General features: G+C 40.9%; 1 protein-coding gene across 7 annotated transcripts in view; it reads left to right on the top strand.

The window, feature by feature from the left end:
- Positions 1–27816, top strand: part of LOC129360306 (protocadherin-19-like) — a 76819-nt gene that overhangs the window by 7286 nt on the left and 41717 nt on the right. For 2 of the 7 annotated variants that reach the window (XM_055030441.1, XM_055030440.1), the window contains exon 2: positions 1266–1593. In XM_055030441.1, the coding sequence (XP_054886416.1) occupies positions 1266–1593 (328 nt within the window). Of the gene's footprint in view, positions 1–1247; positions 1594–27816 lie in introns of all 7 variants that reach the window. The other 5 variants (XM_055030443.1, XM_055030442.1, XM_055030439.1 and 2 more) reach the window with 3 other exon arrangements.

Here is a 27816-nt window from a genome sequence, read left to right as displayed (position 1 = left end):
TTTTGCATATTTATGAAGCAGAAATACACGGTTGCAACGTTGACTGAGTCTTTCTCGGCTTTGTCCACATTTAAATAGTGTTTCTGAAACAATCTTTGTACTTGACGTTTTTAAGAGGTTTCTTGTAAAGATGGCACCATTTGTAGGAATGTCTACTTCCATACAAAAATGTACCCAAACTGGTAAAGTATCCAAGTGAGTATCAGTAAACTAGGCCTCTGAAATACATCAAAACAAAAGAAGGCTTGCAATGAAAAAGAAATCCAACAAACTGAAACATTGTGGCAGTTCTAATAATGTGCAGCCCTGGAGTATGTCTATATTTCTGTGGCTGTGTGTATTTCAGTTTACTTGTACCATCTCAAATACCGCATCGTGCTTTTGCAATTCAAGAGCAAGGAAAACACAATGCCTTTGGTAAACAATGCTACAGCATCAACTTACAAGGCATTTAACACTGTAGTGTACATAATTTATTAGATAAAACAAGCTACCATGTCACAGTATACCTCAAAGATTGGAGCAATAACCCTTTAAAAAAACTTTTAATCTCATATAAAGCTATGCAAACACTGTCTGTGCTGATGAAAATATACTAGCATGGGAAGCTTGAAAGTTAAACTGAATCTAATGCTTCAGAGTAATTTGGCAAATAAATTATCTGACTATCTAGGGATATTCATAGAGCATTGATTTAAATAATCAATTCATCAACTGCGCTGCAAAACACAAAATCGTATGAAGTATTTTCAATTTAGCGTTTAAGTTAAATATCTAAAGTCAAAACTAACTTGCAAGTAAGTTTTCTGCTTACTTGCAGAAAACTTACTTGTTTTCTGCAAGTACTTATCTGTACTTTTTCTATCTTGATGTAAAAGTACGAGTTCCTTATAAAGAAAAAAAGAAGAGTGTTTAAGGCTACAGCTAAAGTAACATACCTTGTCCTGATGCAGCGCCACAGTGAATTACTCACCCTTGATCCCAATACATGCACACCTTTAAGAATAGAAGCACAAAAAGCAACACTCATATTTCCTAAATCACTTTATGCTACAAAGAATCTACTTCATTTCCTCGTGTTTTAATACATCACCAACAGGCCAAGAGAGAAAACAGCAGCAGCTTTAAGTCCGGCCCTGGCTATGAGCTTTCGTCTGGTACCCCACCCAGCATGACGGGGCCGAGGCTCTTTGACTGTGTGGGCTTGGTTGGGGAAGACAGAGCACTGCTTTATTGAGTCTGTTCAGTTTCTTCTACTTGCGCAGGGTGGCGGAGTACTCCTACGGCAACCAGAAAAAATCCAGCAAGAAGAAGAAGCTGAGCAAGAACGACATCCGCCTGGTGCCGCGAGACGTCGAGGAGACAGACAAGATGAATGTGGTGAGTTGCTCATCTCTCACCTCCTCGCTCAACTACTTCGACTACCACCAGCAGAGCCTGCCACTGGGCTGCAGGCGCTCCGAGAGCACCTTCCTCAACGTGGAGAACCAGAACTCACGCAATGCGGCCCCCAACCACGGCTATCAGCACTCGTTCACAGGGCAGGGTCACCAGCAGCCAGACCTCATCATCAACGGCATGCCACTGCCAGAGGTGAGATACAATCCAATGTGTTATGTCCTTGATCTTTGGCTGGACTGCCTTTGCCTGTCAGGGGTAAAAGAAGGAGAAAATTGATTTAATGCAATGTAGCGGCAAGAAAATAACTTTGAACGTTTAGTTTTTCATCAAGTGTGATTGTAAGGTCTCTTTGGTCAAACTAGACTCTAACAAAGCAAAGCTCTCTCTCAACACAGCCTATTGTCTAGACATATTTGGCGTTCAGTTGCGTCAAAGCACATTGTGTCAGGGAAATATTTGTTGCTGATGGAAAAGCTGAGTTATTCAAAATGGCAATGTGTCAGTAGAGAGGAATCCTTCAAGGCATTTCAAGGTGCCTGAAGGCTGGAGCTGACCTGTGATCAGAACGCTTTGCTAAGCACAATCTGGAGGCCTGACAAGAATGGAATATTTGGCCTCTCTAACTGCACTTGTTTACCTTTTCTTTCTTCTTTTCTTTTCTTTGTTCCCTTGTTTGATCTTTCCTTCTTTCTTTCTCTCTCTCTGTCTCTATCTCTCCATGTTTGGGTGTGTGCTGAGCCTCTGCAAAACGAGCAAGAGTTTGTGCACCTGCCAGATGTATAGACTCGGCTAATCAGCTCCTCCACACATCATTTCAGGGGCTAACAGAAAGAGTAATCATTGCTTGACTCTGTAAGTCGTCCGATTGGCTGCAGCGTTTGCCGCATGGCCGCTCGAATTGCCCCCTCGTACCACACGCTGCTCCGGCAGAGCAGTAAAAGTCTGACTATTCAAGCTGACAGGTGTATGCCGAGCCACTGATCTTTAGTTTATTGATTTCTGCATGTATGAACTTGTCTACTGGATTCTTTTTGCAATCTCCCTCTTTCTTTTCTTGACCCATTTCTCTCATAGGGCATTGGGACATTTATGTGTGTCTGAAAGAGAGGGAAAGTGCATTAGGCCATGTGTTTTTATGAGTTTATGTGCCATACTTACTCATACAAAAAGCTCCACCTCACACACACACACACACACATTCCTGAAATTGATGAGTCCAATCTCCGCTTGACATTCAGTGTGGGGAGAGTGGGGTGTGTTGGCTTGGGAGTGGGGGTCTTAAAACAAGAAACAGGATGGATATTGATATATTGAGCGGATGATCCAGAGAGATCCAGGCGCTATTGGACACTGAGGGGTCAATGAGACCTACTTACAGGCATGCTGATTTACTGGGCCTGTCTGAGCCACTCTGGATGAGCGAGTGGGCTGGAATAGCACAGGTGGGAGGGATAAGATGCTGTTTTTGGGGTATTACTTTGTGGTGGTCAGTGGATGTTTTATTTATATGGTGGGTCAGGGTATCCTGCAGTGTCATTGTCAGAATCGCTTTACAAAAGGAGGGAGATTCCCACCTGTTGTCCAGTTGGCTGGATTGAATAATGGAGAACATATTTGACCCAGGAAGCAAACTGGTCAATTATTAAGAGGCAAACAGTGTAGAAAAATAAGAAGTGTTCCAACTTAGGTGTTCGTACAATTGTATATCAATTTATTTTTCTTCTTAAATGAGCATTTTCTCTTGTCATAAAGTGGTAAAATCTCTCTTCTAACTTTATTCAATTGTGTACGACCTTCAGAAAATGTCTACTTAACCTAGGGCTGAATGACATGGCTGAAAAACCTGGCGTTTCATATCAGTCTATATTGATAACTGTCGATATTGATGATTATCGGTTCGTTTTCGGTTTTAAATATCTGCAGTACCGACAGACTGGTGGGATAACCTCATTTAGCTCCTTTTGAGAAGATGAAACCCTTTCTCTGCCTATATCTCCCATTGAATATTGAATATTTCATCAGATGAATTATCTGTTAATATTGATCACATGTCGGTCCTGATATATTTTATTGATTTATTGTCCGGCTGGAATTTCCCCATTCATTTTGGTCCCAGTTCCTATTTGGGTAAAATAAAATAGGACAGAGTGGGACCTCCTGCTCAAACCTTATTAACTCCTGCTGGTAAATATAACACGTTTCATCACAGTAAACTATCAAAGCAGGAACAAAATGCTTCCTTTTTCCTGCAAAAAGTTGTGCCTGAGAAACAGCAAAGGAGGAAAAAGTGAGGGGATGTAATGACCAGCACTGAAGTAAACAACAAACAAGTCCTAAAGTATTACATGCTGTGTACCTTTGCAGATCATCTCCACCATTTCACAGCCAACTAACTAAATATTTGATACTCAAAGACAGAAAAAAAAAATGCTTGCAATGTTGCACGTCTGTGGCTGAAGCATCCAATAAAACTGCTTTAGACTCAGGATTAGGAGTCCCGTTATTTGTGGCGGCTAATGAAAAAGAGAAGAGGAAGGCAAATAGGAGAGGAGATTGATTTTGATGATTCATTATGCAAAGCTCGTCGTTGTCTTGATGGAGCGGCGTGAGGGCAGATAGACAGATAAGGAGGGTGAAGCTGGAGTCTTAGTGCCAGGTGTCCACGTTTTCTCATTTTCTAAGGGCCAGTTGATTGGCTTCGATAGAGGCGGGAGCTGCTTAGCATGCAGCCTCCACCTCGCTCCTTCTTACACTTGATGTTGACAAACATCTCTTTGACCCAGTCTGTGCACATTTTATCTGGCCTGAGAAAAGCAGCTATGTGTGCGGGAGACGTGCAGAGTGGCAGCAGGAGCACGCCTCAGCCTCCAACGGAGCGACCGCACTACACCAGTTGTCACTGTTTTCCCTCCTCCCCACTGTGACATTTGCAAGAGACAGAAGCATCCGGTATGTACAGATGTGGCTCTTGAATAAAAAATGTGCTCAGTTTAATTACAGTACCATTTATAGAACAAACAAACAGCAGCGGTGGAACAGCTGATAATGGCTTCGTTGTTTGGATTTGAAACCACTTGACCTCGTAGGTTCTTGACCCAAATCCCTTTGACTGGTTAGGACACCAGTGATGGTCTGGTTGTGATTAGACTCCATCCTTTGTACCTCTAAAAATGTGAATTCAGCCTGAGGGAAACCTTAAAAATACACGACTCATTTTTAACTACTTTTAACTCATCTTTTTGTGATAGTCTTCTCAGTGTAAATACTAGAAATCCACTTCAGACATCAAGATGATGAAATCAAAATCATAATAAATTTAATATTGATCCTTTCAGGCACGACTTATGATCCTTTGTCAGAATTTTTTCCATAAGTTTTTTTTTAAGGCCGAAAAACAAAAATTTATTTTTTCTTTGTGATCAATTGGAATTTTCTCCAAACACAAAGTTGGTATTTGTAAAATACATCAGTAGTATTAGTCTTTATGGATTACTTGATATTATTTTTGCCTACCAGAGTTTTCTACAGTAGAAGGAGGGACTGGATTTTCTTTGCTTTTTCGACTGTCTGCCATATCGGACTTAACAAAAAATTCTTGTACTTGCAGGGGACGGCCAGTAGTTGGCAGTATATTGTATGATGTACTAGTGTCCATTTCAGTGGCCTGTGTGCATTTATAGCATAAAAATCCACAAGAAAATGTCTTTTAGATGTCTGTCCTTTGCATTAACAGCTATGCATGAAACAGTTTAAAAAAAACAAATAGATAAATGTAAATAATTGACAATTTTGCTCCTGTTCCAATTAACCTAATAGCTGTCAACTAGTCAGGGCCATAAGTATTTCCTGTTGCTATAAGTGTGGGAACAACATTCCTAAGAGATATAGATCCTTATTTTCACTCTGAGATTTCCAAAATGCTTTTCCTAGTCCACCCGGTTATAGACAGAGGTTAAAAGTTCAACAGGATGTTCTGTGATATGTTCATATCTGCTGAAGTTTTGCTCTCTCTTGGCTGTCTGAATAAATTGCAGATATGCCTCGACATATAAAAAAGAGTTTCCTTTTAACTTGCTTCTAGTATTCAGATTTTGGAGCAAAGCTTCTTCATGGTATTCTGATAAGGTTCTCTCAGTAGGAGCATCCACACCGAATGCCTTTAACTGCATTAACTGGCCTGATTTCTTTAGTATTTGATTTGATTATTGTTCCTATCTTCTCTATTTCTCTCTTTTTTTTTAAATTAGAGCTTCCCATCGGCCAATCAGGGTTTATAAAACCGAAAATCAACCGTTTATGGTCGCAACCAGATTTTCTGGTTGACAGTCCCTACAGCAGTGACGGTTGTGATTATTCTCATGTAAATAAGGATACAGCTTTTTGTTTATTTTTAATTTATGTATGTGATTAATTCAGAGTTGTGCTCCGTTGTTAGTTTATGTGGGCCAGCGAGCATCCTGCTTATTCCCGAGCAGCTGGAGTCTGGCTTTTCCCCTTAAAGGCACACAGACACAGCAGAGTCGGCCAAGACAACAATGACAGGTGTCCCTGAAGGCTTCCTACCTGCAGGTACATTGTGTGTATTGCGTTGTCCCTTATGACAATGTGAGCCTGTAGATACCTTCTTGAACATGACTGTCCATTGTGTTTTAACGCGTCAGCTGTGAGATGTTTGTGAGACCCGCCTGTAGAAGCACTAATATGAATGCTCACAGGAGAATAAAGCTGTCTTCCATGGCTTAATTATAGTGAATCACTTCTTGGGGGGGGAGACAATTATACAGTAAAGGAATGGCCTTTGGCTAGAATCTGTTTTTGAATTTGTAATTTGCAGTAAGGCTTCTCACACCTGTGAATCCTGATAATGAGCAGAGCAGGAAAATCAGCGATTTTACTATATCAGTTAACATAATTCAGGTAAGAGAGTCATGATTTTTCCTTTGGAGGGATGATAAATCAATCCGAAAAAGATGTCAGGTGGATTTATAAAAACGTTGGATGGAGATCGCCCTGCATGGTGTAGGATGTTCAGTATTCATCTGAGACCGAGTCCCACGAGTAAAAGTTATCTGACAACTGGAGCATTCTTCCTCCAGATGCTCACTGTGGGACCATTTTATGAGTTTTAATCATAATTTTGATTTCAAACTACTAAAACCAGCTGGACTAGAAAAAATAGTGAAACAAATCCGTCAACATGGCGGCGCTCGTCATATTTTTTTGTGAGTAAGGATGTTTGTGGTATTTACGTGGGAGGAACAACAGGGAGTGGTTCCACTGAGGCTGTTGCTTCACATCGGGACAATATGCATGTGGGCATTCAAACGTGTCATATTGAGCATGCAAAATAGATGTCATGCTGTCAGTGCATGCTACACATCTGTTAAAAGTGCCAATCTCCCCCTCCGCACTCACTCACTCATGAATTCACTTCCAGGCATGATATCGCTTTTGTACACGGATATTTATATGAAAAAGGGACATTTGGATCATTTATTGATCCACATGTTTATTTGGATCAATAAACATGAGCGAAAGCAGGAGAAAGAATTTCAATACTAATCAAACTTTAATGCTAACTTTTACTTTTTTAAATGTGACACATGCAAACTTGTTGAAGAACTATTCAGACACTTTTTCCACACTTTTTCTGACAAAAGAAACCCAAAAATGTAGCTTTTCTGCAGAAAAATCAACGCTGTCTGTCACGAGATGGTGGCAGCATGATGCTGTGGGGAACAGGGAAGCTGCTGAGAGCTAAATGGAAGGAAACAATGAAAAAAAAACATTTATGGGCTGAAAAAACATGCAGCCGAATGAACATTGATACCAAAGTGTATTTATTATTGAGAATGGCCTAGTCAAAGGAGGATCAATTTGCATTTTGTAGAAAAAGTGTCATTTTATCCTTCCACTTACTGTTATGTGCTGTTTTGTGTTGGTGTGTCGCATAAAATCCCAACAAAACAGTCAAGTTTGTAATTGTGACACGACAGAGTGTAAAAACACTGCAAAGGAATGAATATTTTACATTCTTATCTCAGCAGATGTTCGATTTTGAAACAACAAAAAAACTCATATTAGCATTGTGATTCTTTTGAGTTGTCGGGATAAGTTATTCCGGCTTCTCTTTCATTTCATCTTTGCAGACTGATTCTTGCAAAATGCTTCAGCTTTGTTTGTTTGTTTGTTGTCTTCAGCAAGCTGTGATTGACATAAAGTGGAGGACATCACTGCTGGCTGAAAGTGTAACTGGGAGAAAAACAACACAGACAGGAGCAGGAATTGAAAGCAGAGGCTCCTCTTTCTCTCATCTTTTCTCGTCTGTCTTGTTGCGGATGAATGCTTGCACCGACATCCTTTAAAAATGTATAAGTTTATCAGCTTTATTTCTAAAAGTATGCAGGTCTGTAAGAGGCCTCTTATCGCTCAACAGTTCGTCAGAGACTAATCATGACAAATATTTTGCAATAAAGGAAGAGCTATAGAAGTCTTTGATCTTCTTCAGAGTGTTATTAATATATATTTTAGCATCTGGAAACCTACGCAGGTGTACATCGCAGTCTTTAAAGTCTCCTCCTTCTTAAAGCAGTTGGCAAATAATCTTTCATCACCAGAAGCTTCAGATGAGCGCCGATTTAGCAGCAGACGAACCTGTTAATTATTTAGGGGGGTCATTTGTAAGGCAGCGATTTTAGAAAACGCTCTGCCGCTTTCTAAGTGTCACTGTTTGTAAGGTGAAATAAAGCTGTCTGCCACCAGCAAATGATCAGCGTGACAGTGATGGACTCCGCATCATCCACCGCTGGCTCCTCCTTTCACGTTTAAGGCGAAGTGAGGGGTGTGGCCAAGGGTGACTGAGTGACATTACTCAACGCGATGGTTTTCAGCTCCCTGGCAAGCAGTGATGGTTTAACACTTGGTTAGGTTTTTATAGCCCTGACCCCAACCCGCCAACACCCCCACAACGCCGCATGTCACCCCCGATGTCGCGGAGGTACAACAAACTGACATAACATCCGCAGGCAGCCAGTCAGGAGCAGCCGGGCCCGCTGGGTTGCCACCCTCTTGTTAGGATCAGAGCATCCAGCCAGAAGAGCTTAACAGTCAAAACACATGAGTGACAGCGGCTGACGTACGCATGTCACCGCCGGTGTCCGTAACTGCATTCGACTCGTACAGATTGTACGGCGGGAGAGCGCGGCAAGGAAAACGCCAAGTCCTGGCAAATTGCAGGGAGGAAACGTGGAAGACGAGGAGTGGGGAGCGAGATCTATTTATAGAACGGCAATGATTTTTCTCAACCTGTGTTCCTGCTGCCTGAAACGTGTTATTTCTCTCTGCAAAATGCAGTGTTTGGATGAGGGCGAGATTATTTTCCACAAATCATGGTGACCTTTACGGAAAGCAATTATGTCTTTTCTTTTCTGTGTTGGGTGTTTATTTGTACCGGCCAAAATTATTCATACATCTGAATTTGGTTAAAAGTAATATTAAATATACCTATATGTTTTTTTCTTATGACTGAAAGTAATATAAAGTTTTCGGAGTGGCCATTAAAGCTAATTTAAAACCTGTGGAGGGATTTTAAGATTAGGGCGATGGCTCAGAGACCCTCCAAATAAATAATCACAAGTGCAGCAGAAACATAAAGCAAGCTGGCTAACAACAACCTATAGACACAAAATCATACAAACACTAATATATAAGAACACTTTATAAAGACCAATAATCTGACAGTTGTATTTTTGAATGGTGGGAGGAAGCTGGAGCACCCAGAGAGAAAACATGTTTGCACCAGGAGAGAACATGCAAACCCTGTCGCTGCAAAAACACAAAATAATGCCAAATATTTTAGCCTAGTTTCTAGAGTAAATATCTTGAAATAAAACAAAACTAAGATAACTTTTCAGCAAGAAAGGAGATTGTTTTAAGTCAATAATTCCTTAATATGAATTTTTAAGAAGTACTTGTTCCACTGGGAGATTATTTCACTTATAACATGAGAAAAATGTTTTTCTATAAGTGAAATCATGTGCAAGTGGAGCGACTATTGTTTTAAAATAAAAATAAGGAACTGTTTACTCCTATATCTTGCTGAAAGGTTATGTGTAAGTTAGTTTTGTCTTTTATAAGTGTACGAAGATATCTGCACTAGAAACGACCAAAAATACTTTATAAGATTTTGTGTTTTTGCTGTGATATAGAAAGACTCCTGGGTGGGATTTGAACCCAGGACTTTCTTGCTGCAAAGCAACAGAAATTAATTTTGTGTTCATAATTCAATTTAGGATCTAAAAGCATATGCATGCCACACTTTTCAGATTTGTATACATTTCTAATTCCATATATGTATGTTCTTTTGTCTTTTACATTCTTTTCCTCTGAAAAAAATTAGACTGATGTTTGTTTTTGTAATGTGATAAACACTAAATGTACGTCCCCACACAGGTTGTTCTTCCTTAAGGAATTGCAACAGAAACATCAGGAGGCATGTTTTCAGAAAGGCTAAATCCGATCAGCTTTAATCGTCCTCCTTCCTCTTGAGATCATTTTACTTGATTTAAAAAAAACATTTCAACAAAATGAGGGGAAACACACTTTAAATTACTTTTAAAAGCTCCATAAAAAAGGCAGAATTAGCTTTCTTGTAAACCCATTAAACGTCAAATGAAGGGGGATTTTTGAGCAGCTAAAAATAGCAGCATAATGGCTGCAGTCACCGAGCAATTTATGTTTTCAGGGTCTTTATTGGACGCGAATCTAAATGCAAGAAGGGGTGTAATGGTATTGGGCTTATAGGTTGATGGGTCCACCCGCAAATGAGAAAAGGCTAAATGGAGAGAAGGAAATGGACGAAGTGATGATGTTTATCGCTGGGGAAGGGGCACATCATTACGTACCTTGTTAAGCCCTGCAAGCAATGCTGCGTGGATGTAATTACCCATTTAAATTAGTTTCTCGCGGCGTTATTTATTTATTTTTGTTGTTGTTGTTTTTTTATTTCTCAAATTAAAACTCTCCAACACAAACACAACGCATTTGCTCCTCTTTAATGGAGATCCCTCGGTGTTCAAGTCCCAACACAGAGGAGGGGAAATGCATCATCGACACAGATTTATTGAGATGTGCTGAAGCGCTCATAAGCAGCCTCTCTCACATTTAGCTGCGAAATTTGTCCGCGGCAAACCACAGCGCTGAGGGGGGTTAGAACCTCTTTCTGTTGATATTCTCAGGAAAACCTTTGACAGTCTAGGACTTCAGGAGAATAAAAAACAACGTATCTCATCTTTCATTCATGCAAATGTGGCTGCTGTGGAGGAAATGCCTGTATTTACATTATTGGAGCATAGAAAAGGTCATCTTATACATACAGAAACACAAACTTCAAGTCATAACCTGGAGGAGAATCTCATTTCAGCTTGAGCTCAGTGCAGCACCTGCAGCTTTTTACCTTTGCTCTCAGGGGCTCGAACATGAAACGATACAAAACTCGGACTCCTTCATTTATTTTATCCTGAATGTGCATAAAAGTATTTAAAAAATCCCTTACATTTCATCCTTTGGCTGAAACAAAACAACCAAACTTGAAAAAGAAAGTAAACAAAGTCAGTGGAAAGTAATTACAGTTCACTCGTAATGACAATTACGTTTGCCCAAAACTAATTTTCTCCAAATGTGCAGGGAGAAAAGGTATTAATTAGAATCCATGGATATCAGAATTATAATTGTGTTTCTGTGTCCTGTCTTGCAGCCACATTATTGTTGGGAGATTTCCCAGGGCTTTGTCCCGGGGGCCGCTGCTCTGGCTGTTTGAATGGCAGGGGAAAACGGGGGAGGGAAGCAGTTCAGCTTAACAATACTCCAATACTTGCTGTGGACAGAAACTTTTTCCTTTGCTCCTACACCAAGGAAGAGTGACCTTTCCAAGTGTCCTGTTTTTTTTTTGTTTGTTGTTGTTGCTTGCTTTGCTTAAAACAAAGCAGAAGCAGGAGCATGTTCGTTAGCATTTCTCCCATCAGATTAAATGTCAACTTCCGCATGCATAATTGCAGAAAAGCAGGATGGGAGATTTAAAGGGAGCTGATGCTGCTGAAGGATGGATGACTCCACGTCTCAGGCATTTTTAGCTTTTATATTAGGAACTGTGTGTTTTTCCTCTGGGTTTCTGTGCCACATGTATCATATCAGACAGAAACATTAACTATACATGAAGACAAATTTGATGAAATGCTTCACCACTCAACCACATGCCGCCTCTGTATGTTTTGGTTCAACTTAATACAATGCAATTTGATTTAATGGGATGTAATTCAATGAATTTAAATGAGCCACAGGAAGGAACTGAATTAGAATAAATATTAAATTATTTTAAAAGCATTTCTTTTGTATTACATTGAAAACACAACAGGCCTGTGCAACTGATTTTTTGTTTTCATCTATTGCTCAGAATCTGAATAGTGACTAGAAAAAGTTATTTTTCAGATTAGGAATCTTAATCCATAGTCAGCAAGTAGATCATTATACAATCTGAATGTTAAATTTCCATTTATTTATTGCATTAAAGGAAAGAAAATCCTTTCATTTTTTTTGTGTATAGACACGTTAACCAACTTCAAACTTTTCTGATCACAGTAAAAAGTTTATAACCAAAAGTCAAGAAAATTATAACTTGATGCTTCAAGAGGATAAAATCATAATTCCTTCACTTTTGTTTGATCGAACACTACACACGTGATTTTCTATAGCTGTTAGGAAAACACAGAACTGGTTAAGATTGAAGTCAACTTCTCACACTTCAAAGAAAACCAGAAATAGTCCCAAGAAAAAAAAAGTCCAGAATAATTGTGTTCCCAAGAAGGTTTTTTGTTTTTAACGTTGTGCCAATCTAAGCATTTAAGAAACAAATCAAAAATCGGATCTGGTCCACACTGATTGTTGCATCTTCTATAGTTCTTCATATTTTCTTAAAATTTATTCATGATAGTGCTTAGAAACTAAGATCTGGACTGATGAAGTCCTACAAATTCTTCATTTTGCTTTCTTGCTGGAGTTCTCCTCCTAAACAGTAGCGGTCGCCACTGAGAAACTAATGGAGCTCCAACACAGAATGACAACAGAAGAAGAGTCTTACAGAACTTCACCGTTGCAAACATCGAGACTTTGTCACAATATTTATCCACTTTTCAGCTTTCAGATGAAAGCTTCATCTTTCATTAGAAGGGATCAAATTTTAGAGAAACCTCTAAAAACTGGTCCGTCGGACATTAACGAACCTCGGAGGTTCTTCCGATTCACTCGGGTCGTAAATGTGCACACTTTGAATGTTTGGGTAGCTCCTCCACTTGCAGTAATTATAACAACGGGGGAACTAAATCCAGTGGGGAAAACAAAAGAATTGTCTCTTTGTCACATGTCTACCTTTTTGAGGAACTTAAAGAGGACAAAGCAGACAAAAGGAGCAAACATCATTGTGCTGCTCTCACAAATGCTGCATTATACCTTTGTTTGTGTTCTCTCCAGCGGCACGGCCGTCTCTCCTGTTCCTCCTCTCCTTTCTCTGGAGTAAATTCATACAGATCCTTTGTTTCTTGACATAAACCTGGATTTGCATTAGGGAGTGCATGTATGGGCTGTTTGAAGAGCAGCGGAGGCTCTTGGCAGGCCGGCCGGCCGCTGTAGCTGTAGCATCAGGCGCCTCAGAGGCATGCAGCAGTATGGCTCGAGGAGCAGCAGGGTAGCGTAATTGTGCATTGTTCATCCACAGAACTGAGGCAGAGCATGTAATGAGCTGTAGCATTTTCACCCAGGCTGCCTAATGGGCTATGACCGAGTGTAGGCCTCTCAGAGCCCCCTCGCTCCCTCTGCCCTGTGTGGCCAGTGTGTCGGGGCCTCTGCCTTTCTTTTCGCCCATTCTCCTATTCTTCTCCTGCCCAATCAGCGTGAGCCATTCCTTCACCCCTGTTATCCCGCTCCTTTATCTCTGCTCCGTCTCCATTGTCCCCCCTGTCTCTGGAGATGGTGGGACCCCTAATGTGTTCAGTGTGTGGCTCCTTTTCTCATTCATGATGTCTGCAAACCTCTCAGCACTAAGTCTGATTCAGCCCGACATAAATCAGAATAGCTCATTGATGGAGCCCCGAATGCGGCGCGATTACATTAAAAACCCAAACACTGAATACAAATAAAAGTTCAGGGGAGAATTTGCTGATGTTAGTTGTAGGGGATTTGTTGCTGGAACTCGGCTCATTTTTCCATCAAGGGCTGCTTTGCATTTTGATTATCTAGTTTTCCTGAAAGCAATTCAGGTGGGCCTGATTCACTCAGGTTTGTTTTCTTGGGATTAGGGCTTTTACAAAGTGCCAAGGCATATTATTTACACCCATATCTAGTTTCCACAGAGGCGGGGAACCAATTCTTTGCTTAAGTAATACCGGGTCGAGTTGCAAAGACAAGAATGTGGGCTAGGCAATAGATAGCGCATACTCCAGAGTGGGTGTAGAAGTAGAAAACACTACAAATGATATTAGTGATGATTGCCCTGCGGAGGGATTGATAACAGCCTTACCACCGTCTTTGTCTTCTTTGTAATCACAAAACAATTTGGGGTCTTTAGTTGTCCAAGGGACACCACTTCCTTACTTTCCTCTTTCATCCGTGTTTTGACATACAAACGCAGACAAGAAAACCAATGAAGTTGGCCTTTGAGTGTGTTTAAAGTGTACAGAGGGCATGGTATTCCTCAGAAACCTCCTCAGCCCCAGATTAGCTGAACCCAGTTCAGGCTGGTGGAGGCTGAATGGTAACAGCGTGTCTGTACGTGTTTCTGAGGAGATTGCTCAAAATGTCTTTGCTTTAGTAACGCACGCTGGCTCCACCTTTGCAGAAAGGTCTCCAACGAGTTTATGATGCTTTCATCTCCATGCAAATTAATCCGTGCGCCAACATGTTTGATACATAAATGAACCTTCCCAGCCTGAACACAGCACACACTTTATGAGCCTCATGCTGCAAAAAGACACTTATCATTTCGGATCTGATCATCACCGGTCCGTTACTGTAACTTTTGCCACTTTTCCCATCGATGCTAAGAAATCCTCCCCACATCACGACGCTGCCTTCATCTTCAACCGCCTTCCCTTTGATTATATAAACTAATTAATTCATCTTCCCACATTTTCACTCATGCCAGTGTTCTGAAGTATGTGGTCACTGTAAAAACACAAAACCTTACTAAATATTTTTGGTCTTATAGTGCAAATATCTTAGTATCCTTGAAATAACTTAAAAGTAGCTTTTTAGTAAGATATAGAGGCTTGTTTAAAGTAAATTAGTTCTTAATATTGATGAATAAATTCTACTTTTTCATCATTACTTTTTCATAAATTGACTTTTTGCCAGTCAATTTATCTGCTAATACAACAAGTACCTTTTTATCAATGTTAAGAAATTATTGACTTAAAATAAGCCTCTATATCTCACTAAAAAGTTACTTTTAAGTTAGTTTGTCTTATTTTAAGTGTAATATTTGTGCTAGAAAGTAGACTAACAAGTACTAAAAGTAATGCTGTAAACAGATTTCCCAATTGCTTCACATAGTTTGTGGGCTGACAAATGATGTTTCATTTTGAGTATTCATGTCGCCCTCCAAACTTTATTGCCCTGGGCGTAGAGCCATCCGTTCTTCATGAAAAGCCTCCACAGACACAGACTTTGTTTCCATTGACCATAAAATTGGAATTACGAAAATTAATTTAATGGAAACACCTCAATTAAAAAAACTCATGTTTTTTAATGACTTGTTGCGTTTGATTTTAAATTAGTTTCTATTTTAATGGAAACACAGCAATTGCAAAATGGTCGATATAACACTAATGGTGAAAAAACACAAAGTTTTGCACATAACACGGCTAAAGAGACAAAAACAATCTTCTGTGTCCAGAGCGGAGCGTTTAACTTCAGAAAGTCTAAAACTATTTAAGTGAAATAACTATAAAATTTGATATTTTCTCTTCATGTGAGCATTTCCTTGAGGAATCAGTTTCTGAAGTTTACCAACAGTTTTGTTTTGTTTAAACATTTAAAGTCTCACCAATAACATTCCTGTCACGTTGTCTCTGCAAAGATGGGATTTATTCTTTATTTAGTTTTCCTTATCCCTTTACTAGCAGCTTCATATTGAAAACACTTAATATAAAAGTAGGATCAATCTTCTTATTTTTACTAAATGTCAAACAGTTTCTTTATTTTCTAAGTACATATTTTCCTCTTTATGTATTTATTCCAGACAGAGATAATCCTTTTCTAGCTTTATTTTCTATCCGTCTCGAGCTAAAACTCTGTTAATTCTGTTTAAATGTTAATATATGGCTTCCCTCTTTTTGTTTGTCTGAGATAGGACAGCAGGCAAAATACCAGTGGTGCTGCGGCGTTGGAGGGGGGGCATGGGAGCAGTGTTCTGACTTTTCATTTGTTCACTACCCAGTAATGATTATTTTAGCCTCTAAGCTCCAGATTTGGCCTTGTTTTGCTGTGGGAAGCAGCATCAGCAGGGACAGAGCAGCCTTGCTCTCACTGAGAAGCTTGTCTGCGGCTAAGCCGGTTGGCAACGGGAGTCAGGTACACAACATGGAGGACAGTGCAGTCGCAGGAGGTCAGCAGGAGAGTGGCGGGGTTAGAGAGCGATGGTGTGTGTGTGTGTGAGAGGGAGAGAGGATGGATCCGGGTTTAGCTACAGTTCCTTTGTGAAATCATGTGGTGGCTGAGTTTGAAGACGTTCTAATTATAGAGCTTCATCGCTCGCCTCGTATGTAGGGCTGGTAACAAGCCAGTTGCCAGCTTGCATGAGCAACTGCAGAAAGCTGACTTTTGGTTTAATTTGGAGGACTAGCTCTAATCCAGACTAAATCCCCTAAAGATGAAGGCCCCCCCTCCCCTCCCGTCCCTCTCCCTGCCCCTCCTCCCACCGCGGTTGGATTATGGGAGTGTCTTTAAAAGGATAAGGACATGCTTATCGCTGCTTCCCTCAACACTTGTCTGGGTCCTCAGATGTGGGGGCGAACGGGCCATCATCGCCCTGTGTGACCAGGGTGGTTATGAGTCAGAGAGATTAGGCGTCTGACAACTGTAGATCAATGATAATCACAGTTTATGGTTCTTTAAAACACGAACAGTCGCAAAAACATATGGATAGGAGCATATGCTTCAGCTCCCATCCAGTAAATTTTATCAGCAGGCTTCATCTTAGTGAACAAAAACACATAAATTAGATGTTTGACGGCTCTTGCTGAGTTGGGTTTGTGTAATGATTTTGTTTTTTATTTGATAAAAAAAAAAAAAAAAAAACGTGAACTTGATGCTGTTCTAATATAAGCAAATATCTTGAAGTTGTAGGCAAACAGAAGAAACAAAAACTATTTAACTATAGTATTTTTCTTTATTCTCTGGATTTTATTTTATTTTTTTACTTCTTTTGTCTTCGTGAAATAAAAATACTCGTACAAAACAGGTGTTCCTCCAATAAAGAAAATCTCTTTCCCTGGTTTTTCTGCAAGTGGTGCAGAAGCATGTTTGTACGTTTCAGAACCGGCCCAAGGCATAAGCAAACTAAGCTGCTTGTCTAAGGCCTCCACACCAGCAGGGGGCCCCATGAAAGCTGGAATTGGCACAGAAATTACGTTTAAGAATGCCCGGATTTCTTTTTCTTTTTCACTATAATACATCAATTTTTCTGGTGAATTGATGGAACAGATTGTTTTTTTAATGTATTCATTTTCTTACTATTTTAAACTATATTATGTCAGAACTGTAAAGTATAAATATGAAAACGTGGATGATAATCAGCTGCAGTCTTTCCGTTCTCTGAACTTTACATTAATTAGCTTGTTTGCTGACATCATTTTCTTTTTTACATGATTCTACCTTATCATTAGATCTTATTTGTCCTGCAGTGAGTTGTGGTAGTTGGACAGAACCAATAAAATAGTTAAAGTGTTGTTGTATCTACTGGACCACAGCTGACGGGTTTGAATGATTTTTTTTTTTTCTGAATTTATTTCCCACACATAAATAGTTTTAGAAATGTTGGCATATTTATTGGCTTTCCATTCAACCCAGATATATGTAGGGACGTTTTAGCTCTGACGGCCAGACCTTGGTCCAAGAAAAAATCTGGCACATGCTTCTCCTGAAAACTTGCTCATTTTACACTTTTGTTTGTGCCAAGCAGAGAAGAAATACCACATAATTAGCTACTTAAAAAAATCTCTTAAATTCCATACGGCTGATCTTTTACTCCCTGGTGTCCCTCCTAACAGCCGATAGCAAGAGACGGCCTTTGTAGCAATCAGAAATATGTCAAAAAATCCAAAAGCACCTGGCAAGCTTTGAGCTGTCAAGCTGCTTATGTGGCAGACAGATCAGTTTATATCATTCGGCGCTAAAGAAGTGTTGTTGGGAGTGCTGGGAGTTTGGGCAGGGCTGTTGTGTTGCAGCGCGGAGACCGATCGAGCTCACATATGTGTTGTTTGAGATGCTATATTTAAGTGTGAGGTTGTTACTGATCTCATCGGGGCGTGATGGCGGAGAGACGAGGGAGCGGAGCGAGCTCCTGGTGGACTCCAGGCTGCGAACCCGGAGCTCCCTGCGCACCAGCGATCCGGGAGTTGCAAAGAGAGAAGGAGAGAGCGAAGCCACATGGGAGACGGATAGAAATAGAAGCACCTCGACGTGCTCGCTTATTTACCTTCATGTCAATGTTTTTGACTCAGCTCATTAACCCAAGCACCTGGGCGGATCAGACATCTACCCCTTTCTGTCCCCCCTCTCTTCTCCTTCCTCCTTTTCTCCCCGTCTTTCAAAATTAATTGCAATGACGAAAGGTAGCCATAAACGCTTTTACATAAGGCTAACAGATGCAACATACGGGGAAGTGGCAGGAGTTAAGGAGGGAAAGTAAAGGGGGTTGGGGGGTTTGGCATCGCACCTCAAAAGCGGCGAATCGATTTTAGCTGATACCAGTTAACACATAAACCCTGTAGCACTTTCCTCAAATCTAATCACGGATCCATTTAAACTGTGTTAGCTGGGAGTCTGCTTGCCGCTCAGATGGGTTCTCACTTTCTAATATTTTTGAGAGCATTGGTTAAAACCACGAGGCGAGTGCAGCAGAGGTAAAGCAGCAGCGGCGGCTCTGAATCGGAAGGGGCCGCCTCCCATTACCCATGCAGCCCGCATCCTCGCTAAATTGTTTTGCATGACCTTTGCTACAGTAGCTCTAATTATTACCATCACACAGGCCCTGTAAGGCACACAGCTAATTATACCGGATTTATCTGAAGGGACGTCGGTGCCATTCTTCATAGGCATGTCTTGGCTACTGTCATTCCGGGTGATCTAAACCAGGAATAAGGTTAATTTGGATAATACAGTAATTGTAATTAGAGTCACAATAATTACAAGCATACTTTAATAGCAGCAAAGACAAGTCCATTAGTAACAGGGATCCTAATGGACTTGTTGCACGTATGCGATACCTTCTGTAATTGAGAAGAATGGTATTGCCAAAAAGCAGCGAGGTTGAGCAATAACGCTGCATAACGTGCTTGATGGCCTTATTACGAAGCCAGATTGTTTCTGTTTCCTCCCTGTTGCTCACAATTGGTGCTTGACATCAGCAACGGCACCGAGGGATTATCCCTTAATGTAGGTAGCAGGACCTTTCGTCGCCACGTCTCCTAAAAAGTTGCAACTAGAAGAAGTGATGTTTTTTTCGAAGCTGCCAGATGAATGGAGAGGGGCAGTTGGAGCTGTCTTTTGGCTGGCGGGCAACTCGTGTAATGAGCCTAAGAGGGTTCCAATTATTCCACTTGCGATCAAAACGGAAACAGAGATTACCTCTCTTGCCTCCTTTTTTTTCTTCTGTCTTTGACATTTTACACACTAACATCTTTTGATAGAGGCTGGGGGAGGAAGAGGAGACGGAGCGACTGCCAGTGAGAGCCTGATTGTCTTCAACAGGCTCAAGCAGCGCAGACCTTTCTGGAAGTGACAAGGCGATGCTTTTGCACACATTTTGTCTTAATTTTATTTTATAATCAAACTACTTTTTCCAGTCCGTACGGGGTTCACTCAAGGTTTTAAAAAGTCTTAAAAATAATCCTCTTAGTTTTAAGTCTTAAAAAAGTTTTGACAATGTCCAAGTTCTCTGTAATGGGTCTTAACTTTCATTTTGTTGCGACTTAACTCTGTCAATCCACTGACTTTTTTCTGCTTTTACATGTTTGTTAGAATAAATCACTGGCATTGTGTTGAACCAGAGTCTAGGGAATTCATATGTTGTTCCTTTGCAGCAGCAAACATCAGGAGGATTTTATCACTCAGAGCCGTTTCTCCCAACTAGATTATTGGACAAGAAATCTGCTCATGAAACTGGATTTGTCTTGTTTGTTTGGATAATTAAAATGTTCTTACAGCCTCGTTGTCCTCCAGCTCTTTGTGGGAGAGGATATTTTAATGAGGTCTGGCTTTAAACACTTGCATTATGTTAGCAGGTTGCCACCTGTTGTCAATAACCACTGCAATTCCCACTCAGGAGGCTGCTTTGTAAAGGATGTTAAAGTTAGATAACTGATATGCAAAAGCAACTGGTTTACCCTCCAGATTAAAAAAACAACAAAACAACAGCGAGGCTTAAAGAAGTTGTTTCATCTGACAGGAGAGTTAATAAAAAATCTGATGTTTTTTGAGAAGTAATGAGAAAGAAATCTTGCACTTAAAGTTTGTCACGAGAGTTGTTGAGGTTATAAAAAAACATATGACAGGTGCTCTAATTAAATGAGACAGATGGAGCTAAATGCAGAACAATACTGAAAGAAAGTGTTTTTGAGGGTGCAAAAAATGGTTGTGATCAATGCATGTTCATGTGTTCGAATGGCCTAGTCAAAACCACACCAAATTCCTACAGAGAACTTGAAAATCGATGCCTACAGAAGCTCTCCGTCCAATCTGACTGAGCTTCAGTCGTTTTGCAGAAGGAAGGGGGGGGTGAATGTCTGTGTCTAAACAAACCGAAAAATACTTCCAGCTGAAAATAAAATGCGACAAATTTATATTTTTTCTTCCACTTTACAATTGTTCAATATTCGAGTTGGTTTTCACATGAAATCCCCACAAATTACATTCAAATGAGGGGCTGAAAACATGGAAAAGCTCAAAGGTTTTGGACACTTTGCATGTTGCCAAAGTTGCATCCAGTTTGTTAAAGTTACTAATTAAAATATAAGTTACTCAATATATTTAACAAAGACTCTGAAATAATCTTACAAGTCTTAAATTTTACCAGCTGCAACTTGAAGAAAGCAGAGAAAAATGAACAAAGAGGTTTCTGGTTTCTGTCTCACTAACAGCTTAAATTATGTTCTTTAAAGCAACAAAAGGAAGGTTAAATAATCAACTGTTAGTATTTCCTTATTCTTTTTTCCCCCCTGCGCCTTTACCAGATTACAAGTAGGAGCACATTTGATGCCTTGGGATAAGTAAAAAGATTTCTCCATTGTAAGACATCAAACTGTATCAGGCTTAAATGATGAAAAAGCAGAAGACAAATAATATGTAGCACAGCTCTGAGACAAAGAGAACACCAGCAATCTGCATCTGCACAGATAAACATCCACCCCTAAGATATGTTCTTGGTAGATAACAGCTTAGTCTGAGTGTTTGCAGCACACAAACAGACTAGTACACAAAGGCTTTGATAAGCACCAGAAATTACTACATGTTGTTTACGGAGGCAGAACAAAAGGATTCCGGGTTTTCATTTCAAGAAATCAAGGCATGGATAGGTGGATGCAGGATCTAAAATGCATGTCAATTGGATGGATTTGACTCTATAATATAGTCGTAATTAGACAGAAGCAGGATATCAGCTCGCGTGTTTGTTTGTGTGTAAGTGAGAAGCAACGCGGTCAGGATTTGAGCGCGCGGTGCGTCGCTTTCCCCTGTGGATCCACTGCAGGGGTGCGAGTTAGAGATCCGCCGTCTGTTGCTGTTTTCCGTGACCCCGTGCATTTCCCCCCGCAGTGAAAAACGGTGTTTGCCCCCAAAGACAACCCTGATACAAATTAAATTAAATGAAGTCTGTGCATAATCCCTGTGTGTTTCAGCTGCTGAATCCCCCCACCCTCTCTCACGAATGCGTGCATCTGGACCCCTATCCGCTGGCCGAGCTCTCAAGCTGCCAGACTCCCGGTCCCTGATGGAGGCAGCAGCCGGCTCCCCCTTGGACTCATGGCCCTGCTGCGACTTTCCGCGTGTTTGTGAATGTGAATGAGTGTTTCACTGTAAAATCAAATCACAGAACTTCTTCCCTTTCATTTTCTCTGGCTGTGCACAAAAGCATTTCTTTTATTTTTGTTTATGTTAGGGTATGATGTCAGAGTATTTGTTTGAATGTTTTCCTTTTTGTGATATACTATATGTGATACGTCTAGATCTCTCACCAGAAACAAGACACTGCAGAATCAAAAGCGTCAGCTGTCGTTTTGTTCTAACTGTGCCCTTAATGCAGTCTGTCGCGGTCCTGCTAATAAGCCGGATTTACAGATGCGGCAGAGATCTGCACGCAGCTAATGCTGCGCTGTCAATCCCCACACTGACAGCAGCCTAAAAGGACCATCCTAAATATCACAAGCAGATGTGCTCAAACATGAAGCACCAACAAACAGGATAGAAAGGACAGAAGAAAAATGGATGGAGGAAAACAAATGCCTTGCAAAAGTTTTCACACATCTTAGATGTTGACATGGTTTTTTTATTTGATTGCCTAAACTGGTTTTTCTAGCAGCTTTACATTGTTTTTGGTGCAAATTAGCTCAGGCTTAGTCATTTGGATGTAGGGGATTTGTGAACTTCAGTTTCTTAAGTTCAAGTTGGAGTTAGGGAATCTGAACTTTGACTGGGCCATTCTAATTCAGACTCCAGAGGACCTACGTTACACACCAATAAGCTAAACCATTTTATTGTAGCTCTGGCTGTAAATTTTGGGTTGTTTTGATGAACGTCTTTGACAAGATTTCTTTCATGGTTGTCCTTTATTTAGCTCCATCAATCTTTCCATCAATTCTCACCAGCTTAACTTTCCCGGCCGGAGAAAAGCATCACCATAGCATCATGCTTCCACCGCCATGTTTCAGCAATGGGGTTCAATGATGTCCAATCTTCTTCCATGTTGTATTTCGAGACAACATCACAAACATCTGTTTTGTAATTAACCAATTGTTTACACTGGGTTTAAATTGGGTTTGGTGAATACATAAGCAAATGTTTAAACCATGTTTTATGGTCATAATTTATCCTATTTTGTGTTGGCTTATCACATAAATCCCAGTAAAATACACTGCAGCTTGTTGTCACAACGTGACAAAACTTTCAATTCATAGCAGCTGTTTCCACATGCATTGTGCTTTGAGGCAAGCATGGAAGGAATCCCTTTTGATGACCCTGAGTCGAAGTTTGTATGTTTGTGTGCATGTGTGTGGTCACAGTTTGTGTATTTATGTGTGTGAGAGATCCCAGCACCTGCACACACGGCCTTTGAAAAGCTCCATCACCCCCAGACACATCCAGCCAACATGCAGGGTAAACACGGTTTGTTTGAGCGAGTGGTCTGGGGTTGCTAGATTAATGAGCGCTGATGAAGTTCCACTCGTATCCTAGGTGCTGTCTCCCCTGTTTGCTGGAGTGGCTGTGATGTGGTAGTGTGTCTGGAGGCGGTGACTCATTCCCTTTACCCAGTGTCAGATTAAGGCATGTCAATAAACAGACCCACTCAATCCATCTCCGAGTGACTGCATCCGCTCACAGAGCCTCCCAGTCTGTAATGAGCTGCTGCAAATCTCCATCAAACTAAAATGTCTGGAAAGATGCCTTGTCACAGTGAGCAAGAGAAAGAAAAGACAGGGAGGGAGGGCAGGGGAGACAGGGAGACTACAGCTGCACCGATGTGAGTGGCAGCCACCTTTAAGCTGCCGAGAGAAATTCCTGCACTCCTTCCTCTGCGCCGCAGAAGACGAGTCGATCCGGGTTTCTAATTTCTGTCGTCCTCGTCGAGTTTATTAAAAATGTGCTCTTTGCTCACTGATATCCAAAGTGAATGAAAGAAGTGCTGTTTATTCAGTCGCTGCTCTCGCGTAAGCGTTTAAGAGAAATGTGTTTACATAATCTGGAGTGTTTCTGAGTGTTTATTTTTAAGGCCCGGCCCAGGGGAGGCGGGAAAAACCTTTGGGAATATTTTCTGCTCTAATTTAACATCCCCTTCAACACTGTGGCTGATGTAGGCCACAACTCAAAGGAGAAATCGCTATCTAGTGATTCTTAGAGGAAAGAAAGAAATTAAATGACTGCTAAGAATATGTTTGTAATGCCTATTCCTTAGGGGGGAACGGAAACCACAAAATCTACCTGGATTAGACTGGCTCCTTAGTGTTTCCGAAGTCTGTTCAGAAAAATTACCACCTCGCTCTCATGTGGCGCCATATATGCACATTAACGGATTTTAGGATGAGAGGAGTGTGCAAACTTTTGAGTCTGACATCCAAATTAAAGGAAATCCCTCAAGACTTGCCTGGAGGGGAAGTTCCCTGCTATTTGAATTTGATTGGGCTCCCCAGGCTTTTAGAAAAGTAAGCCGATTTCTTTTAGGAAACAGCACAGATAGTCGCTTTCCTCCCTCCTTGCTTTTCTCTCTGTTGAACCATGAATTATAATGATGCGGCTGAGCAGAAGTTTTCTGGATCTGAAAGCGAATGCAGCCCTGACCGCGGACAGGTGTTAAGTGAAACTCTATCCCCCCAGATTGAAGTAGTACACCCCTATTCACTCTAATGGACACTGTAACCCCATCTAAACGGCTTAAAAGCACCAGCCTTGTGTCGACACAAAAAGGCAAAACAAAACACCGGTATTATCTGAATTACAAGGAGGAATTGGGGTTTTATCCTTCAAATGATGTTTTGGAACCCAACAAGAAAGGCAAAAAGACCAGATTTGGGTATAAAACATTCATATCCTGTTTGGCTGCATAAAGAAATCAGAAGAATCTTAATAGTACGATTTCAGACGCCTTCGGATTATACTTAAATATTGCACCTCTTCCAAACAAACGTCTCCACTGATATACCACAGTCCACTGATCCGAAGGAAGCCATCGAAGAAAATGTTATCCCTCTGACCTTCTTTATTGTATTCATTTTTAAGTATATTTTTTCATATTCATGCATTTTGCCGTGCATTGTGGCAAGTTGAAAACCACGTTTTATGTTCATGAACTTCAGTGCATTTGCATTGGGATCAAGGTTCTGCTGCATCAGAACAGGGTGCTTTACTTTCGCCATCATAGATTAAGGATAAACTGACCACCTTTTCATTTCAATTCTCTATAAATGTCCCAAAGTAGTCAGATAATTAGTTGGTGTGTGGTGTTTACTGCATGTGAGGAAAAACTCAAAAGAGCCTGTAACTGTGTGATTTCTCTGGTGTTCAAATTGTGTGTGCTGCTTTACAAAAGACAAGCAATAAGGCATTGCACCTTCCAAACAAAACACAGTTATTTTTAGGTGGTATTAATTGAGCAAAACATGTTTTTTCTGCTCATTTATGTATTCCCAGAAACACAGTCGATCGATTAACTAATTGGATCATTTCTTTATTTCTAGGAAGGCAACAGAGCTGCAGTAAATGTTACGTAGAAACATCAGTTGATGTGTTAGTGTGCAGGTTTAATTTTCTGGCATTTTGTTTAGAAGTGATTTCTGGCTCGAAAACCTTTGAATTTAATTTCTTTGAATCTTAAAAAAAAAAAAGAAAAAAAAAGGTTTACTGCAACACAGTCGGTTTCAGGGTTTGCCAGCTCTAAATCGACCCACCCTGCCTGGGAATGTATAATTCGCACCCTGAACGCTACCAACGGTTTGAAACACGTTGGGGCCCAAGCGGTGATTCCCCGCTAAGACAGCAGCTTCGACTTTAAGCCTTTTCAGCGTCAGTCGTCTCCGCTGGAATGCAGACGTCTGCAAACGGGTGCTATTATTTAAAATCTTTTCATCATTCTGAGAGGGAGGGAAATAGCTTTGACGTTGAGAAGCTCATGAATAATGAATGCTGTTTCTATCAATGTATGTATAATTAATCACATCTCCTACTAACTGGACTTCTGTGGAGCCTGTGGTCCTGAGAGACGTGGAGACCGGTCTGCACTTTTTGTCTGTGCTCCGCGGTTGAAAGGCAGTCGAGTGATATGCAGATCTGAATGTGGGTGGTAGATGCACAGGTGGTGCAAAAACAACAGCATCATGGAACTGCGGCTCATTGTTTTTGGTCTGAATGGGAAAATATTTCCTCCGTTTTCACGGGCGAAGGTGTGAAAAACGGGGAGGAAACGCAAGCAGGAAGTGCCGTTGCGTTTCAAGCTTCATTGTTTTGCTGAAAGCCTGTTATTTAGCGTGACCACACAATGCTGAACGCTGGTGGTCAGGGCCGCGCGTGACCTCACGGGCGCTCTCGGCTGTTTTTTTGCCATTAACTCGTAAAGAGAGCGGCACAAGCAACTGCAAAGCGACAAAATGTTTCTAAACTCCCTCCACAGAATCATTCACTTACGTGCCGTGATTGATTTCCCAATGAGCGACTGGGTTTGGGGTGAACTTATGTGTGATGAAGTGAAATGATGCAGAGAATGTGGCAGGTTATTCATCACACGTGTACCCTTCTGTCACAATTGATTGTGTATAATTTGAGTTTGCAGGGAAGGCAGTTGATATTAAATGGTAACAACTCTCTGTATTCATCATGCTAGGCCTCTTTGAGAAGGCAGAAATAGAAAATGTAATCCCATCCGCAGCCATAGCTGCGCCTCAGGCACTCTTTCACCCTTTTTACTGCTGATCCTCCCTCTGGGGCTCTGCCCTCTCTAAAGGAAGAGGGAAATCTATAATCTAGCAGATGGCAGAGGTCTATGAGAAATCTTATAATCAAGTTGAAGGTGTTGATATTGGTCACCGAAGGGGAGGGAGCAAAAGGTCTGAGATAACCGAGGAGCATTCCTTCTCTCTCGGAAGTTGAGCAAAGCGCAGGTCCGCCGCGAACAGGTGCATTCATCATCTGCGTCTTGTCCGTGGGTGTCACGCCGCCTGAACTGGAGCTGCTTAGAGGCACGGCTGGGTGCAGACCCAGAGGCGGGGACGTCAGGCGCCAGCACAGACTTGTGAGTCAGGGATTGTTGGAGTGGTGCTTTTGTTCCAAATAGGAAACAGAGTGTGTGTGTGTGTGTGTGTGCGTGTGTGCGTGTGTGTGTGTGTGTGTGTGTGTGTGCGTGTGTGTGTGTGTGGGTGTGTGTGTGTGTGTGTGTGTGTGTGTGCAGGAACGCTGATGTGCAGGAGGCTCAAAGTGAAGCGTTTCTTTTCACAGACACTGTGTAGGGAATCGCTCACAATGTAGCCTCGATCTGCGCTGCAGAACGACACGAAAAGAGAAAATGCTTGTATGAAATATTTCCTTCTTGCACCAGCTGCTTGGAGACTCTCACAACTTTGTAACCTTGAGTTAAAGCAGCTCTAGCAAAGCAGAAAATATCACAAACAATCCTAATTGCAGCAATGTGTGCGAAAAGACTGATTGTTGAATATTATATTCCAGATATCAGAAATAAAATACAAATTTTGGGTTTGATTAAAGAAAATAAAACCAGAAACTTCACAGATTTGAGCAGCAGTCGTTATCTACTTTTCTTCCTATTTTGGTACATAGATTTAAGCAAAAAGTCAATTTGTATGAAATTCTGCATTATCTTTCACAAAAGTTTATTTTTATCTGATTATTGTGAATGTTTTCCCATGTAGCCACTTTTTTTAATTTATTTTGCTCTAGGATATCCACAACAAAGGACATTACATGTAATATTTCCTTCCTGGGCAGAGAAGAGGCTGAGACACAACCTGGTGCTGCTTAAATACAAAACATTGCAGACAAATTTCATCCGACAGTCTTAATAGATCCAGTCTCGTCTGTTGTTCTGTATGTTTAAAGCCTGCGTTTCAGTGTGGCAGCGAGAACACTAGATTTTCCACAAACAGCATGGCTGGATGTTCTTTGTCAGATAAATTGATGACATTAAAGAGTTGCATCCATGGCAGACAGACATGAGGGAATCAGTTTTTCTTCCATATATGTTCAGTGTTGCTGCCCCTCTATTCCCTCCGCTTTCGATCTATTAAATGCAATTTGTCTCAAATGTTAACTTTAAAGGATTTATTGTTCGCTTCGCGGTTGTGGCGGGGTCAGAACTTTGTAAACAGATAAATGTCAATCCGTTTGGTGTTTTGTTTCCATTTTAAAAATGGAGAAGAAAAAGTGTTTCATAGC

Source organism: Poeciliopsis prolifica, unplaced genomic scaffold (genome assembly GCF_027474105.1).
Source record: "Poeciliopsis prolifica strain line A6 unplaced genomic scaffold, Auburn_PproV2 SCAFFOLD006, whole genome shotgun sequence".
NCBI classification, from domain to species: Eukaryota; Metazoa; Chordata; class Actinopteri; order Cyprinodontiformes; family Poeciliidae; genus Poeciliopsis; species Poeciliopsis prolifica.
Note: the sequence above shows the minus strand (reverse complement) of the source record. Positions and strands in the feature narration are given on the sequence as shown.